This window comes from Brienomyrus brachyistius, chromosome 2, assembly GCF_023856365.1.
Source record: "Brienomyrus brachyistius isolate T26 chromosome 2, BBRACH_0.4, whole genome shotgun sequence".
NCBI classification, from domain to species: Eukaryota; Metazoa; Chordata; class Actinopteri; order Osteoglossiformes; family Mormyridae; genus Brienomyrus; species Brienomyrus brachyistius.
Window position 1 is genome coordinate 6023721 of NC_064534.1, and position 13022 is coordinate 6036742.

At 51.4% G+C, this 13022-nt stretch overlaps 1 protein-coding gene and 1 long non-coding RNA gene across 4 annotated transcripts in view; one reads left to right on the forward strand and one right to left on the reverse strand.

The window, feature by feature from the left end:
- adamts12 (ADAM metallopeptidase with thrombospondin type 1 motif, 12) overlaps positions 1 to 13022 on the forward strand; it is a 30830-nt gene that overhangs the window by 13839 nt on the left and 3969 nt on the right. For both annotated transcript variants that reach the window (XM_048998287.1, XM_048998288.1), the window contains 13 exons: positions 244 to 393; positions 1419 to 1562; positions 2275 to 2419; positions 4304 to 4396; positions 5100 to 5245; positions 5947 to 6116; positions 6742 to 6875; positions 7464 to 7584; positions 7946 to 8190; positions 10028 to 10169; positions 10832 to 10958; positions 11147 to 11357; positions 11798 to 12556. In XM_048998287.1, the coding sequence (XP_048854244.1) occupies positions 244 to 393; positions 1419 to 1562; positions 2275 to 2419; positions 4304 to 4396; positions 5100 to 5245; positions 5947 to 6116; positions 6742 to 6875; positions 7464 to 7584; positions 7946 to 8190; positions 10028 to 10169; positions 10832 to 10958; positions 11147 to 11357; positions 11798 to 12556 (2587 nt within the window). The remainder of the gene's footprint in view (positions 1 to 243; positions 394 to 1418; positions 1563 to 2274; positions 2420 to 4303; positions 4397 to 5099; positions 5246 to 5946; positions 6117 to 6741; positions 6876 to 7463; positions 7585 to 7945; positions 8191 to 10027; positions 10170 to 10831; positions 10959 to 11146; positions 11358 to 11797; positions 12557 to 13022) is intronic.
- LOC125722187 (uncharacterized) lies at positions 572 to 1426 on the reverse strand. 2 transcript variants are annotated; one of them, XR_007386189.1, is made up of 4 exons: positions 1227 to 1426; positions 1134 to 1195; positions 793 to 916; positions 572 to 606 (listed from the first exon to the last, which is right to left on the reverse strand). It is a non-coding gene; the product is annotated as an uncharacterized LOC125722187 (long non-coding RNA). The 2 variants fall into 2 exon arrangements; XR_007386188.1 differs by having other exon boundaries at positions 1103 to 1195.

Consider the following 13022-nt stretch of genomic DNA (forward strand, 5'->3'; position numbering starts at 1 on the left):
TTGTTTCTGCTTTTGTTCCTTGTGTTGTACCATGGTCCTTTAGAAACAATGTTTCATTTCCCTGTATACTGTGTATATGTCAGAAATGACCATAAGCCTACTTGACTTGACATGACTTGACTTAGTAGTCGAGCCCAGTCTAATGAAGGCCCCTTGCAGTTACACAGGCACTGCCCTGCTTATAGAAATGCCAGGGAACCAAAAAGCACTAGGGACAGTGATGGGTGCTTCTCTGTGTGGCAGGAAGGACATCTGTGCGAGCATGAACCAGCCGTGTGAGACCCTCGGCCTCTCCCACCTCTCCGGCATGTGCCAGCCACACCGCAGCTGCAACATCAACGAGGACTCGGGGCTCCCTGTCGCCCTCACTGTGGCTCACGAGCTGGGGCACAGGTGTGTACACATGAGAACGGGCGCTCAGCTGCGTCTTGAAGGTCCAAGTGAATGAATGGAAGACATACACTATATGGACAAAAGTATTGGGACATCAGCATGTCCAACATCTTACTCATTGAATCTGGCTAACCCTTAGTTGCTATAATAGCCTGTAATCCGCGCTGTATCCGAAATGCGACCTACGCGACGGCGCTGTATCCGAAACGCGACCTACGCGACGGCGCTGTATCCGAAACGCGAGCTACGCGAAGGCGCTGTATCCGAAACGCGAGCTACGCGAAGGCGCTATATCCGAAACGCGAGGTACGCGACGGCGCTGTATCCGAAACGCGAGCTACGCGAATGCGCTGTATCCGAAACGCGAGCTACGCGAAGGCGCTGTATCCGAAATGCGACCTACGCGACGGCGCTGTATCCGAAACGCGACCTACGCGACGGCGCTGTATCCGAAACGCGACCTACGCGACGGCGCTGTATCCGAAACGCGACCTACGCGAAGGCGCTGTATCCGAAACGCGACCTACGCGAAGGCGCTGTATCCGAAACGCGAGCTACGCGAAGGCGCTGTATCCGAAACGCGACCTACGCGACGGTGCTGTATCCGAAACGCGACCTACGCGACGGTGCTGTATCCGAAACGCGACCTACGCGACGGCGCTGTATCCGAAACGCGACCTACGCGACGGTGCTGTATCCGAAACGCGACCTACGCGACGGCGCTGTATCCGAAACGCGACCTACGCGACGGCGCTGTATCCGAAACGCGACCTACGCGACGGCGCTGTATCCGAAACGCGACCTACGCGATGGCGCTGTATCCGAAATGCGACCTACGCGACGGCGCTGTATCCGAAACGCGACCTACGCGACGGCGCTGTATCCGAAACGCGACCTACGCGATGGCGCTGTATCCGAAATGCGACCTACGTGATGGCGCTGTATCCGAAATGCGACCTACGCGACGGCGCTGTGTCTGAAACATGACTTATGCGATGAATGTTTAACGTGCCAAATAAACACAGTTTTGGGATCCAACATGATGGCCAGGGAAACGACTGCGACCCGACGGGGCGGCAGCCCTACATCATGTCCCGCCAGCTGCAGTACGACACCTCCCCCCCCACCTGGTCGCCCTGTAGCCGGGAGTCCATCACGCGCTTCCTGGAGTGAGTGACACCCTTCTGTGTATTTCTGTCACCTCCCTCATCTCCCTCTATCGCTGCTCTTCCAGCTGGAATATCTGCACCTTGGTTAGTTTGGGTTTAGCCTTTTATGTTTGGGATTATCCTGAGGAACCTGGTTTCTTTGTGCTGCTAGATCTTCTTCATTACACTTTCTGTGGGATACGCTCACTCAACAAGCCTTCCTCTAGGCTTTTGGTAACCTGGCTTCTTGCCCTCTTCAAGTGTCCCTGGAATTTTGGCCACATTCGGCTCCCAGGGGGAAAACTAATGACACCCACATGACACTAACCACACCCATGTTAGCTTGACCTAGAATCTGAAGCCAGATCCAGGTCACCCATCTGTCCCATTTCAAGAACATCTTATCCAGTCATGTTCATGAATAATGCAGACTTTCCTAAGCAGTACTACAGGCCACAAAAGATACTGTGATATGTGCAATTCAGTTTTTAATTGGTAACAAGACATTAAACATCAACACTCGTTCTGCAGTGTTTTTGCATTATTGTCCACCAAAAGCGCATGGTGCTACCAGCATGTTCCCCATTCGCAAATTCTTTGAGGAGATTCCTGCAGGTTTGCTGTGTGAGTTTATTAGTCAGCACCCCTCCATCTCTGGATCCCTCCCTCCTCTCACCTCCCTACCGCTCCTTCCCGTTCTCCTGGTCTCGTGCCTCTCCCTGGTGACTCATAGTCGTGGTTGGGGGTCATGCCTGGATGACCGGCCCTCCAAGACAGATCTCAGCACATCTTTGGAGGCTCCTGGTGTGAAGTACACCATCCAGGCCCAGTGCCAGCTGCAGTATGGTCCCAATGCCACCTCCTGCCCCCAAGTAGAGGTGAGAGATCAAAAACTCCATTCCTGGTTTGGCACAGATCTGCCCATTTAGTCAGTTTTACTTGTTTGGCTTGTTTACCCTGTTTACTCAGCCAATTTAGCTATTTAACTAGCCATTTTATTTCATTTAAGCCATTTTAACATTTCCCCTGTTTAGGCAGTTTGCCTTCACTGGCCAGCTTTCTGTGATTTCCCAGCTATTTCAGAAATGTAGCCATTTAAGCTATTTAACCCGCTTCTCCAGTTTAGCCTTGTCATCCTTTTATAGAAATTCAGGCCATTTTGCATCAAACCAGTATGACAAAAAGTGGGAAAAAAAATACCAAAAATCCTCAAACATGATGATGGAACGAGGCCTCGTAACCTCAGATGTCTGACTCTGTGCCCAGATTGTTCTGCAGAGGCTTGTGAGTCATTCGCTAATGTGCGGTAGCAGATGCAGGCATGGGGAAATATAGGTCTCCCAGTGTCAGAAGCTATATATGCAATGTGTGCTGCATTTTCGCCTTCTCCTCGTGACTCTTGCTCGGTCTCTGCAGCTGGTCTTCTCCCCTTCTTGATTTGTTGTCCAGCTGTACACAGTCACGTCAGATTCGTTTGTCTTCTAAATGAAATCTCAAATGAGACCATATATGCACAGTAGATATCAGCAGCACATCCAACTAGAGACGGTATTGACCTGATGCCCGCTATCAGTATCGGGTCCATACGGAGGTGGGGAAGAGCAAGAACCCATTCCGATTTTCCAAGAAAGATTGGTCTAGCCTGAAAAATCAGGAAAATGCTGGTAGCCTTAGTGTGACATACTGTAAACAGGAGTGTCACATGATGACGCATTTGCGTCGGAACTTTTTTGTTGGCTGTGGAAGTACAGTAACTGTACTTTACTCTGAGGGAAGAAGAAAGCAAAACTGCAGAGTGCAACGTATGCAAGGCTGCTGCTGATTTTTCTTAAATCTGGACACAGTAAAATTTACGCAAACTAGATCGCTAGACTTGTATTCTTTCTAAAGTTTGGTTAATCGTCATTTAAATGTCCTATCCGTGCTCCTTCGTATATTTTGTACTGGAGACCTGTCTCATTGTGTCTAGTTACTGCACATTTTTATGGAAATGAACAACAATGGGGAATGCACAAAATAAAGGAATGCAAGGGATCAGATAAAACTGGTAAAAACAAGAACAAACTAAGAACTAAGAAATGTATGGTAACGCAACAAGGAAACACTGGGAACAGAACAAGGCAATGGAACAGAGTAATGAACACACAGTAACTAGACACAGTGACTGACTAAGAAATGGAGCAAGGGCAGGCACTTAAATGCGCACAGAGAATCAGGGCAAACAAGGGACAGGTGTACATCGTAATCAGATTAACCAAGCTAAAGGATTCGGGTCAACAAGGAACAGGTAAAATGGGTTACAATTAACAAGCACTAGAACATTAACAAACACTTAAGGTTAATAACACTAAGAAAGACTAGGAACAGAAGTGCATGCAAAGAATAATAAAACAAGGAATGAGCAGGATAACCTAAAACAGGGACCCAAAGATAAATAACAGACACAAGGAAGCTAGGGGCTACGTGACACTGGAAGGATCAGGATGGTCAGCAACACCTTCTGGTCAAACGGGGACAAAACGCATAGGACAGGGATGGCAGGGCACTGACCCTGACATCGGTTTTCTTTGAGCAACATGACCATCATATTTTCCTATTCTTGTCATACTCAGACAATGCCGCTACAACACTAAATGCAGAAAATTGATATCATGCCATCTCTGCATCCAACCCAATCTGCGTACCATCTACGAGGCACAGAACGTGAGTCTGGAATGTTCTGTAGAGCTCAGGACTTAGTGCTGAATTTCTGTCATCTGCAGAACATTTGCCAGATTCTGTGGTGCTCTGTGAATGGCTCTTGTCGATCCAAGATGGATGCTCCGGCTGATGGGACCAGATGTGGACCAAATAAGGTACATTGCTGTTCTTTATTGTGGAGGGGGGGGTTTGCATTTTTCACTCGTGCCATGTGCATTTCATGAATTCATTCTGCTTTTGTTAAAAAAGTGCAAGTAAGTTTTGCACATAAGTATTATTATTCTCTTAAAGTATTTATTTTTAGTATCACATTCCATCCATCCATCCATCCATCCATTTTCCAAACCGCTTATCCTACTGGGTCCCAGGGGGTCCGGAGCCTATCCCGGAAGCAATGGGCACGAGGCAGGGAACAACCCAGGATGGGGGGCCAGCCCATCGCAGGGCACACTCACACACCATTCACTCACACATGCAGACCTACGGGCAATTTAGCAACCCCAATTAGCCTCAGTATGTTTTTGGACTGTGGGGGGAAACCGGAGTACCTTAAATTCGTCAAAGTAAGAAATCTGGCTTTGTGTTACAGCCCCCTAGTGTTTCAAACCTTATTTATGGAAAAATGTCCATCTACATAGAAAATAATCTGGGAATCTAGTGTTTTGTCACAAATGCATAAAAGTGAGGCCCACACACACAGCTCTCGGTAAAAATCCTGATCATTTATGTCGTCCCGTTACATGTTTTTTTTCTATCCATACTAAATGATGATTGGTGGTTGTTATTGTGGAAAGAGCCTATTGGCTGTATGTCATGTGGGACTTAACTGGCAGAAACTCTCCTCATGTTCCCCTGCAGTGGTGCATCTCTGGGGAGTGTGTAATCGTAGGGAAGCTACCCGAGACGGTGAATGGCGCTTGGGGTTTGTGGAGCCCCTGGTCTCACTGCTCCCGCACCTGTGGGGCCGGGATCCAGTCCGCTGAGAGAGAGTGCGACCGCCCCAAGTGAGTGCCCCCCCCCCTCCCTCAGTGCCTCATGCTTTTTCTGTGCTTACAGATGGAAAGCAAATGTGAAACGTGCATTTATACCACTCGGGATTCTGTAAGTCCCTGTTTCTCAACCCAGTCCACCGGGAACTCCCAGCCAGTCCACGTTTTTTGCTTCCTCCCCGCTGTACCAGGTGTTCTGTGTTCTCGATTGCTTGTTTTTGGGTCAGTTGCGCTGGAAGCTGAGCGGGAGCAGAAACGTGGACTGGCTGGGAGTTCCCGGTGGACTGGGTTGTCTCAGATATGCTGCAGGTGTGTGGAAGCATGCTGCTTCACTGCAGTGTTCTCTGGGCTGTGTCCCAAGCCATCCAGTGTATTCCAAGATATTTTTAAAGGCTATTAAAGTTTATTTGAGGCTACGAGGAGAGAATTCGCTGGATTTATGGCTCAAGTGAAAGTGTCCACTCTGCCCCCCCCTAAGAAAGCAGCTGGCTCAGTCAGTGCAGGCATGTCTATAAATCTCCCCAGCTGGGGCTGACCTGCTCCCCACCCCTCCACACTGACCCCTCCCACCACCATTGTTGCATCGTTGTGAACATGCTGCAATCCATTAGCATTATGTATGCTGATGAGAGCACAATGACGGCAGCATGACGGTTACCGTGAAACCTGAGAACGTGTAGAAGCACCGATGCCGGTCACTGTGACTTGTTTTATAGGCCAGAATTTGGCGGGAAATATTGCATGGGTGAGCGGAAGCGATATCGTGTCTGCAACAGCAAACGCTGCGGCCAGGAGCAGCCCACCTTCCGCCAGATGCAATGCAGTGAGTTCGACACGGTACCCTTCAAGAACCAACTGTACCAGTGGATCCCCGTCATCAGCACTGGTACGTTTCATGCTTGCCAGTAAACCCCCCCCCCCCATCCTGGTCATGCTGTGTTTGCCCTGCACACTGCAGCCTACGATCCGAGTGCTGAGATCAGACCTTTTTATATTCCAGGATTTCATTTTTTAGTCATTACATCAGTGTTTATTGCCCGGCCCCATTTCATAGCAGTTTGTTAAACTGTAACCCCCCCCCCCATAAAATAAGCAAGACTGGATGACTACAACCTTATGTGCACTTTCTCCCCCCAGCTAATTCAGCACTACTGTATTTACAATAAGTAAGCAGTGAAACAGTGTAAAATTAGTAATAAAATCATACCAGTGCCTTTGGAAAGGAATAGAGACACAGAAGTAATTTCCTTTACATACAATCTACCGTTGAACAGTCATAAAATAAAAATGCTCTTAGTTTAACTGCATTTTAGTGAGGTGTTGAAGATCACAAACATAACTGAGAGCCAGTATACCTGATCATATACATATATTTTCTTCTCTCCTGGTCGCTCTGTATTCTATTAATTCTTCATTCCCATTTCATTCTTGCATCATTTCTTCACTTCCCTTATTTTCTTCCCTCCCTTCTTTCTTTCCTACCATTTCTGCCCCCCACCCTGGACCCCCAGTCTACCCCTGCGAGCTGCACTGCCGGCCCGTGGATGACCAGTTCTCGGAGAAGATGCTGGACGCTGTGACGGACGGGACGCCGTGCTTTGTGCACAACAGCAGCCGGAGCGTGTGTGTTAACGGCGTGTGTAAGGTAGCGCGCCGGGGGCACAACTGGCAGAAACTTGCTTTGTCTATGCTGGTGTCCCACTTTAAACTGGAAGGCTACCATAAGAAGTGGAATTTGGCCCATGAATGTCAAATGTCAGCAAGAAGCATCAAAGAGATAGTTTGGAGGAAGCAGTTGGTGATACCGTAGACGGGCAGCGAGTTACCGTGGTGGTTACACCATATGTGTGTGTACAGCGGTAACCCAAATATGACCTGACATGACCCCATTCTGTGGGAACATTGCCAGACCTGTTTTGAGGGGCATTAGCCCCCCACTCGCAAATAAATGTACATTAATTCATTTTAGTTGTGTTCTTATTCATTTTCATTAAAATCTGACCCCTCTAATAAAGAGTTAGCCCTTCCCCCCTTTTCATAAACCTTAGTGACTCATGGTTAGGAGATTACATCATGGATTAACATGCCTTAAACATGTGTGTGCGTGGGTTATGCGTATGTTACATTGTGGGACCCACACGTGCCCACAATGTGATTAAAAAAACTGTTCGTCTGTTTGTCTGTTTGTGTGTGTCTGTGTGTGTGTGTGCCTGATCACTGCTCCCCCCCCCAGGAAGTGGGCTGTGACTATGGCATCAACTCAAACGCCGTGGAGGACCGTTGTGGGGTGTGCCTGGGAGATGGTTCTTCATGCCAGACCGTTCGGAGGAGCTTTGAGGAGGGAGAAGGTCACGGTGAGCCTAACCCCCCTGCCCCCGCATACTGTCCTCCCCATACAAGTACTTTCATGGTTCAGCATTATTGCTCCTTATAATGTGACCCAGAATATCAGTGAAATTCTTTAGGAAATTCTGTGCTATTAGATCCATCCATCCATCCATCCATCCATACTTCTATCCACCTGTCCTGGTGAGGGTCACGGGAAGGCATGGAGGCCTCCCAGGACTCTTACGGAACAAGGCAGAGCAACACCCTGGAGAGGATGTATTACATTATTAGTAAAAAATTTAAGTGACCCACAGGTACTATCCTCTATCATATAACGAGGCCTCGGTTGTCCCTGATCTGTTTGACTGTGACCCATATGACCTCCAGGCTACGTGGACGTGGGACTGATCCCGGAGGGGGCGCGAGATATCGTGGTGCAAGAGGTGGAGGAAGCCGCCAACTTCTTGGCACTAAGGGGGCAGGACACAGAGGAGTACTATCTGAATGGACGCTATATCATCCAGTGGAAGGGCGAATATGAAGCCGGGGGGGCCACCTTCTACTACGAGAGGAGCGGCAACCTGGAGAACCTGACTTCACCAGGGCCCACGCGGGAGCCAATCATGATCCAGGTACAGCGGCCTGTACCCTCAAACAGGTACCGCCCCCCCACAGGAGCAGCGGGTGACACGGCGAGAGGGGAAAACAGATTATGGGGCACTGTCACCTCTGGAAGAGCTCCTGGCCCGGAGCGGAGCAGGCAGGGGTGGAAGAGCATCCACGGGCCCCTTGCGACATGAGGACTACTGAAAATATACTGAGGGGATCCACTCAAATGCCCCTTTGGATAATAACAGACAATCATGTGAAATTCTCAAGTTTATCAAGAATCCCCCCCTCCCCAAAACAGCAAATTTTACGGAAATGGAATCTGAATTCACGGTGTGTTTCGGGTGAGACGGGGCCCGGACTCACGGGGCTTTTCGGGTGAGACGGGGCCCGGATTCACGGTGTGTTTTGGGCGAGACGGGGCCCGGATTCACGGGACTTTTCGGGTGAGATGGGGCCCGGATTCACGGGGCATTTCGGGTGAGACGGGGCCCGGATTCACGGGGCGTTTCGGGTGAGACGGGGCCCGGATTCACGGTGCGTTTCGGGTGAGACGGGGCCCGGATTCACGGGGCGTTTCGCGTGAGACGGGGCCCGGATTCACGGGGTGTTTCGGGTGAGACAGGGCCCGGATTCACGGTGCGTTTCGGGTGAGAAAGGGCCCGGATTCACGGTGCGTTTTGGGTGAGACGGGGCCTGGATTCACGGGGCGTTTCGCGTGAGACGGGGCCCGGATTCACGGTGCGTTTCGGGTGAGACAGGGCCCGGATTCACGGGGCGTTTCGGGTGAGACGGGGCCCGGATTCACGGGGTGTTTCGGGTGAGACGGGGCCCGGATTCACGGGGCTTTTCGGGTGAGACGGGGCCCGGATTCACGGTGTGTTTCGGGTCAGACGGGCCCGGATTCACGGTGTGTTTCGGGTGAGACGGGGCCCGGATTCACGGGGCGTTTCGGGTGAGACGGGGCCCGGATTCACGGGGTGTTTCGGGTGAGACGGGGCCCGGATTCACGGGGCTTTTCGGGTGAGACGGGGCCCGGATTCACGGTGTGTTTCGGGTCAGACGGGCCCGGATTCACGGTGTGTTTCGGGTGAGACGGGGCCCGGACTCACGGGGCTTTTCGGGTGAGACGGGGCCCGGATTCACGGTGTGTTTTGGGCGAGACGGGGCCCGGATTCACGGGGCGTTTCGGGTGAGACGGGGCCCGGATTCACGGTGCGTTTCGGGTGAGACGGGGCCCGGATTCACGGGGCATTTCGGGTGAGACGGGGCCCGGATTCACGGGGCGTTTCGCGTGAGACGGGGCCCGGATTCACGGGGTGTTTCGGGTGAGACAGGGCCCGGATTCACGGTGCGTTTTGGGTGAGACGAGGCCAGGATTCACGGTGTGTTTTGGGCAAGACAGGGCCCGGATTCACGGTGCGTTTCGGGTGAGACGGGGCCTGGATTCACGGGGCGTTTCGCGTGAGACGGGGCCCGGATTCACGGTGCGTTTCGGGTGAGACGGGGCCCGGATTCACGGGGCGTTTCGGGTGAGACGGGGCCCGGATTCACGGGGTGTTTCGGGTGAGACGGGGCCCGGATTCACGGGGCTTTTCGGGTGAGACGGGGCCCGGATTCACGGTGTGTTTCGGGTCAGACGGGCCCGGATTCACGGTGTGTTTCGGGTGAGACGGGGCCCGGATTCACGGGGCGTTTCGGGTCAGATGGGGCCCGGATTCACGGGGCGTTTCGGGTCAGACGGGGCCCGGATTCACGGTGCGTTTCACGTGAGACGGGGCCCAGATTCACGGTGTGTTTCGGGTGAGATGGTATTATACTTTCTCTGGATTTAGGCTTTATTTTGCATTCACCATCCAGCTTCTTTTTCAAGAGAAGAACCCGGGAATCAAGTATGAATACACCATCCGAAAGAACCGTCAGAGGGGCAACGAGATCCTGCAACCGGAGTACAGGTGGAAACATGGTGCCTGGACAGACTGCAGCACCACCTGTGGGGCAGGTGAGCTTAGTGTCAGATTAAAGACACAAAACAAGTCAAAATTTGGTGTTGATCCTGTAGCTCCATAACTCACCAGCTCTACTGTCTGATTTGTTCTTAACATCTTCTTAACATAAAGTCGAATGAGTTTTTGACAGATTGCAGGCACGGCCAGCTGAACCCAGCACAGCCTGTACATTTATCCCTGATTCACCTGATGTATCATCTTTGTAAAGTCAGGTGTTCTGTGCGACTAAAATGACATAATATGAGATGCACTACACTAAAGACTTTTTCTTAACACAAGAGAGGCCTTTTGAAAGAGTTACTGGAATTCTGGCAATAGGAAAGGACAAATTGTTGTGAGCCCATTTGAAATTATTTACTCAAAAAGAATGACCTCCAAAAGCATATCCTGGAGGGGGCGTGAGGGGGCTGGAGCCTGTGCCAGGCAGCACGGGGCACAAGGTCAGGACGGTACGCCGATCGCAGAAAGACCTACAGCTGTAAATGCTTTTAACTCCAAAATTAGCCATAATTTTCCAATTTTCCATGTTCTCCTCTGACCTTGCCTTTGGAATTTGCTAGATCCATTGTGTCTGTTAGCCATCTCAAAATAACACGCATAAAAGGCCCAGGTCCTTGTTGGCCTGTTAAATACCACTTTCTATCCTGGAACCCAGGGGTCCAAAACCAGCCAGTCCGCTGCTTTGAGGCTGAGACTGGAGTGGTGGACGAGTTCCTCTGTGACCCCAAAACGCGACCCAAAGATCGGCAACGCAAGTGCAAGAAGATAGACTGCCCGGCTAGGTATGGCGCCCTCTTCTGTTCGGAGGTAGAATATTTTTAGCTATTAATGCTTAGCTGACTTTCTAAAACACAAAGGTTAACAGCTTAACATTTGCCCACATTTATTCATGACGCTTTGTTGGTGTCATTTAGAGAATAACCCTACCCCCTCCCTGACTGCTAATTCTCCAGTTCATGACTGCCCCCAGGTGGTGGGTGGGTGCTTGGCAGCCGTGCTCCGCCCCCTGCGGCCCGTCTGGCCTGAAGAAGCGCACGGTGCTGTGTGTGCGGTCCGTGGGCTCGGAGGAGCGCGTGCTGCACCCTGGGGACTGCAGAATCCTGCTCAAACCCAAACCTGCGGTGCCCTGCAACCGAGATGTGCCGTGCGGGTCAGAATGGGCCGTGGGGCCCTGGAGCGAGGTGCCTCACACTGCTCACTGTGTCACACTCAACGCTGCCTGACTTAACGCTACTCAGCTTTGTTTAACATTATCACTGCTCTCTATAGAATGTTGAACTTAGTGATGTTTAACACTTAATATTGCTTAACATTTAACACCATTTAACACTCACCTACCTGTCACTCAGTACTGTTTCACACTTACCGCTTAACACCGTTTAATGCTCTGTGTAATCCCTAACACAACTTGTGATATAAAACTCAACACTGCACACCACAGAGCATGCTGGGATTTTTCTGTTTACTTACAATGATTCCTTTTAATGCATCAAAACATTGAACAACTGAAGCGAAAATCGACAATGATGATGTGCTCTTCAGCGACTGAATTTAAACCTAATTCTTGAGTTACTTTAGTGTTTTGTCATCTGTGCCTATGCATGTGCCCTTTGCTCTTCAGTGCTCCGCCTCCTGCGGGGGTGGGATCAGGTCCCGCACGGTCACCTGCCGGACGGCGCCCAGGCGTCGCTGCCAGGCTTCCAGCAAGCCACGCTCCCACGCCCTGTGCTCGCTGCACAGCTGCCCCTCCGCCCGCAGAAAGCCCCCCCCAGCCAGCAGGAAGGCCATTACCCACACCTCCTCCACCCTGGAGACAGAAACTGTGACCACGGTGACCACTGACCCTGGACTTCCAGCTAGCTCTAACACCGCCTCCACTGCGCCGAGCTCCGAGGACAACCGGCACCAAGCCGGGGGCCGAAACGCCACGGTCCCTTCTTTCACGGCGGATGATGAAGGCAGCACAGATGGCTTCTTGTTTCCTGGCAACCGGCATAAGTTAGACTACATCACAGAGGACTCTGCCGCGGCTGGGAGGCATGGCCCGTGGGCATCGGCTACCACCACCTCCGACCCCCACACGACGCCCCCTCCCTCAACACCTGCAGAAACCTCAGCGTCTTCCACATGGACAGCCTCCTACAGCCCTCCCATGAAGCTGGGTCCAGCATGGGGACCAGTAACTACCCAGGCCTCCCTGCCCAGCTCAGGGCAAACTGATGGGGCACCAGAGACCTTGCCTACCTCACCCCAGATGGCCCAGGATGCTGGGTTTACCGGGACCTCAGAATCAGACAGCACAGCTAACCCTACAGGCAGCCGCAGCAATGGGCCTCCTGTTAACATGAACATCTTCTGGGTGGTGGGCAACTGGAGTGAGGTACGTGGAGATAGTCTGTAGTTGAGTCACTGTGGCCCATAGGATACAGTCTAGTGAGGTCTGTTCTTCATCACGGTAGACTACTCTGAACGGTGCACTGCTGTATGGGTTAGGACCCTGTGCCTGTGACCAGAAGGCTGCTGGTTTAAACCCCGTGCCTGGCACAGTGACATTAGTGCTCGGCCCTTCAGCGAAGCCCTTAGTCCTGGGGACACTGACTGACTCTCTAATCCTCACTTGTATGCCGCTTTGGACAAAAGCTAAATAAGTAAAAGTATACAGTAGGTGTAACTGCCTACGATCTTAGCCTATGAATAATGGATTGGTGTGTGGAAAACGCCTTTGGTGTGTGAATATCTGTGCTCTGTTAAGGACTGGCACGTCATCCACGGTGTCCCTGCCTTATGCCCTGTACTTCCTGTCATATGTTACATACATTTGGGTCTGGACAAAAGGGACGTGTCCC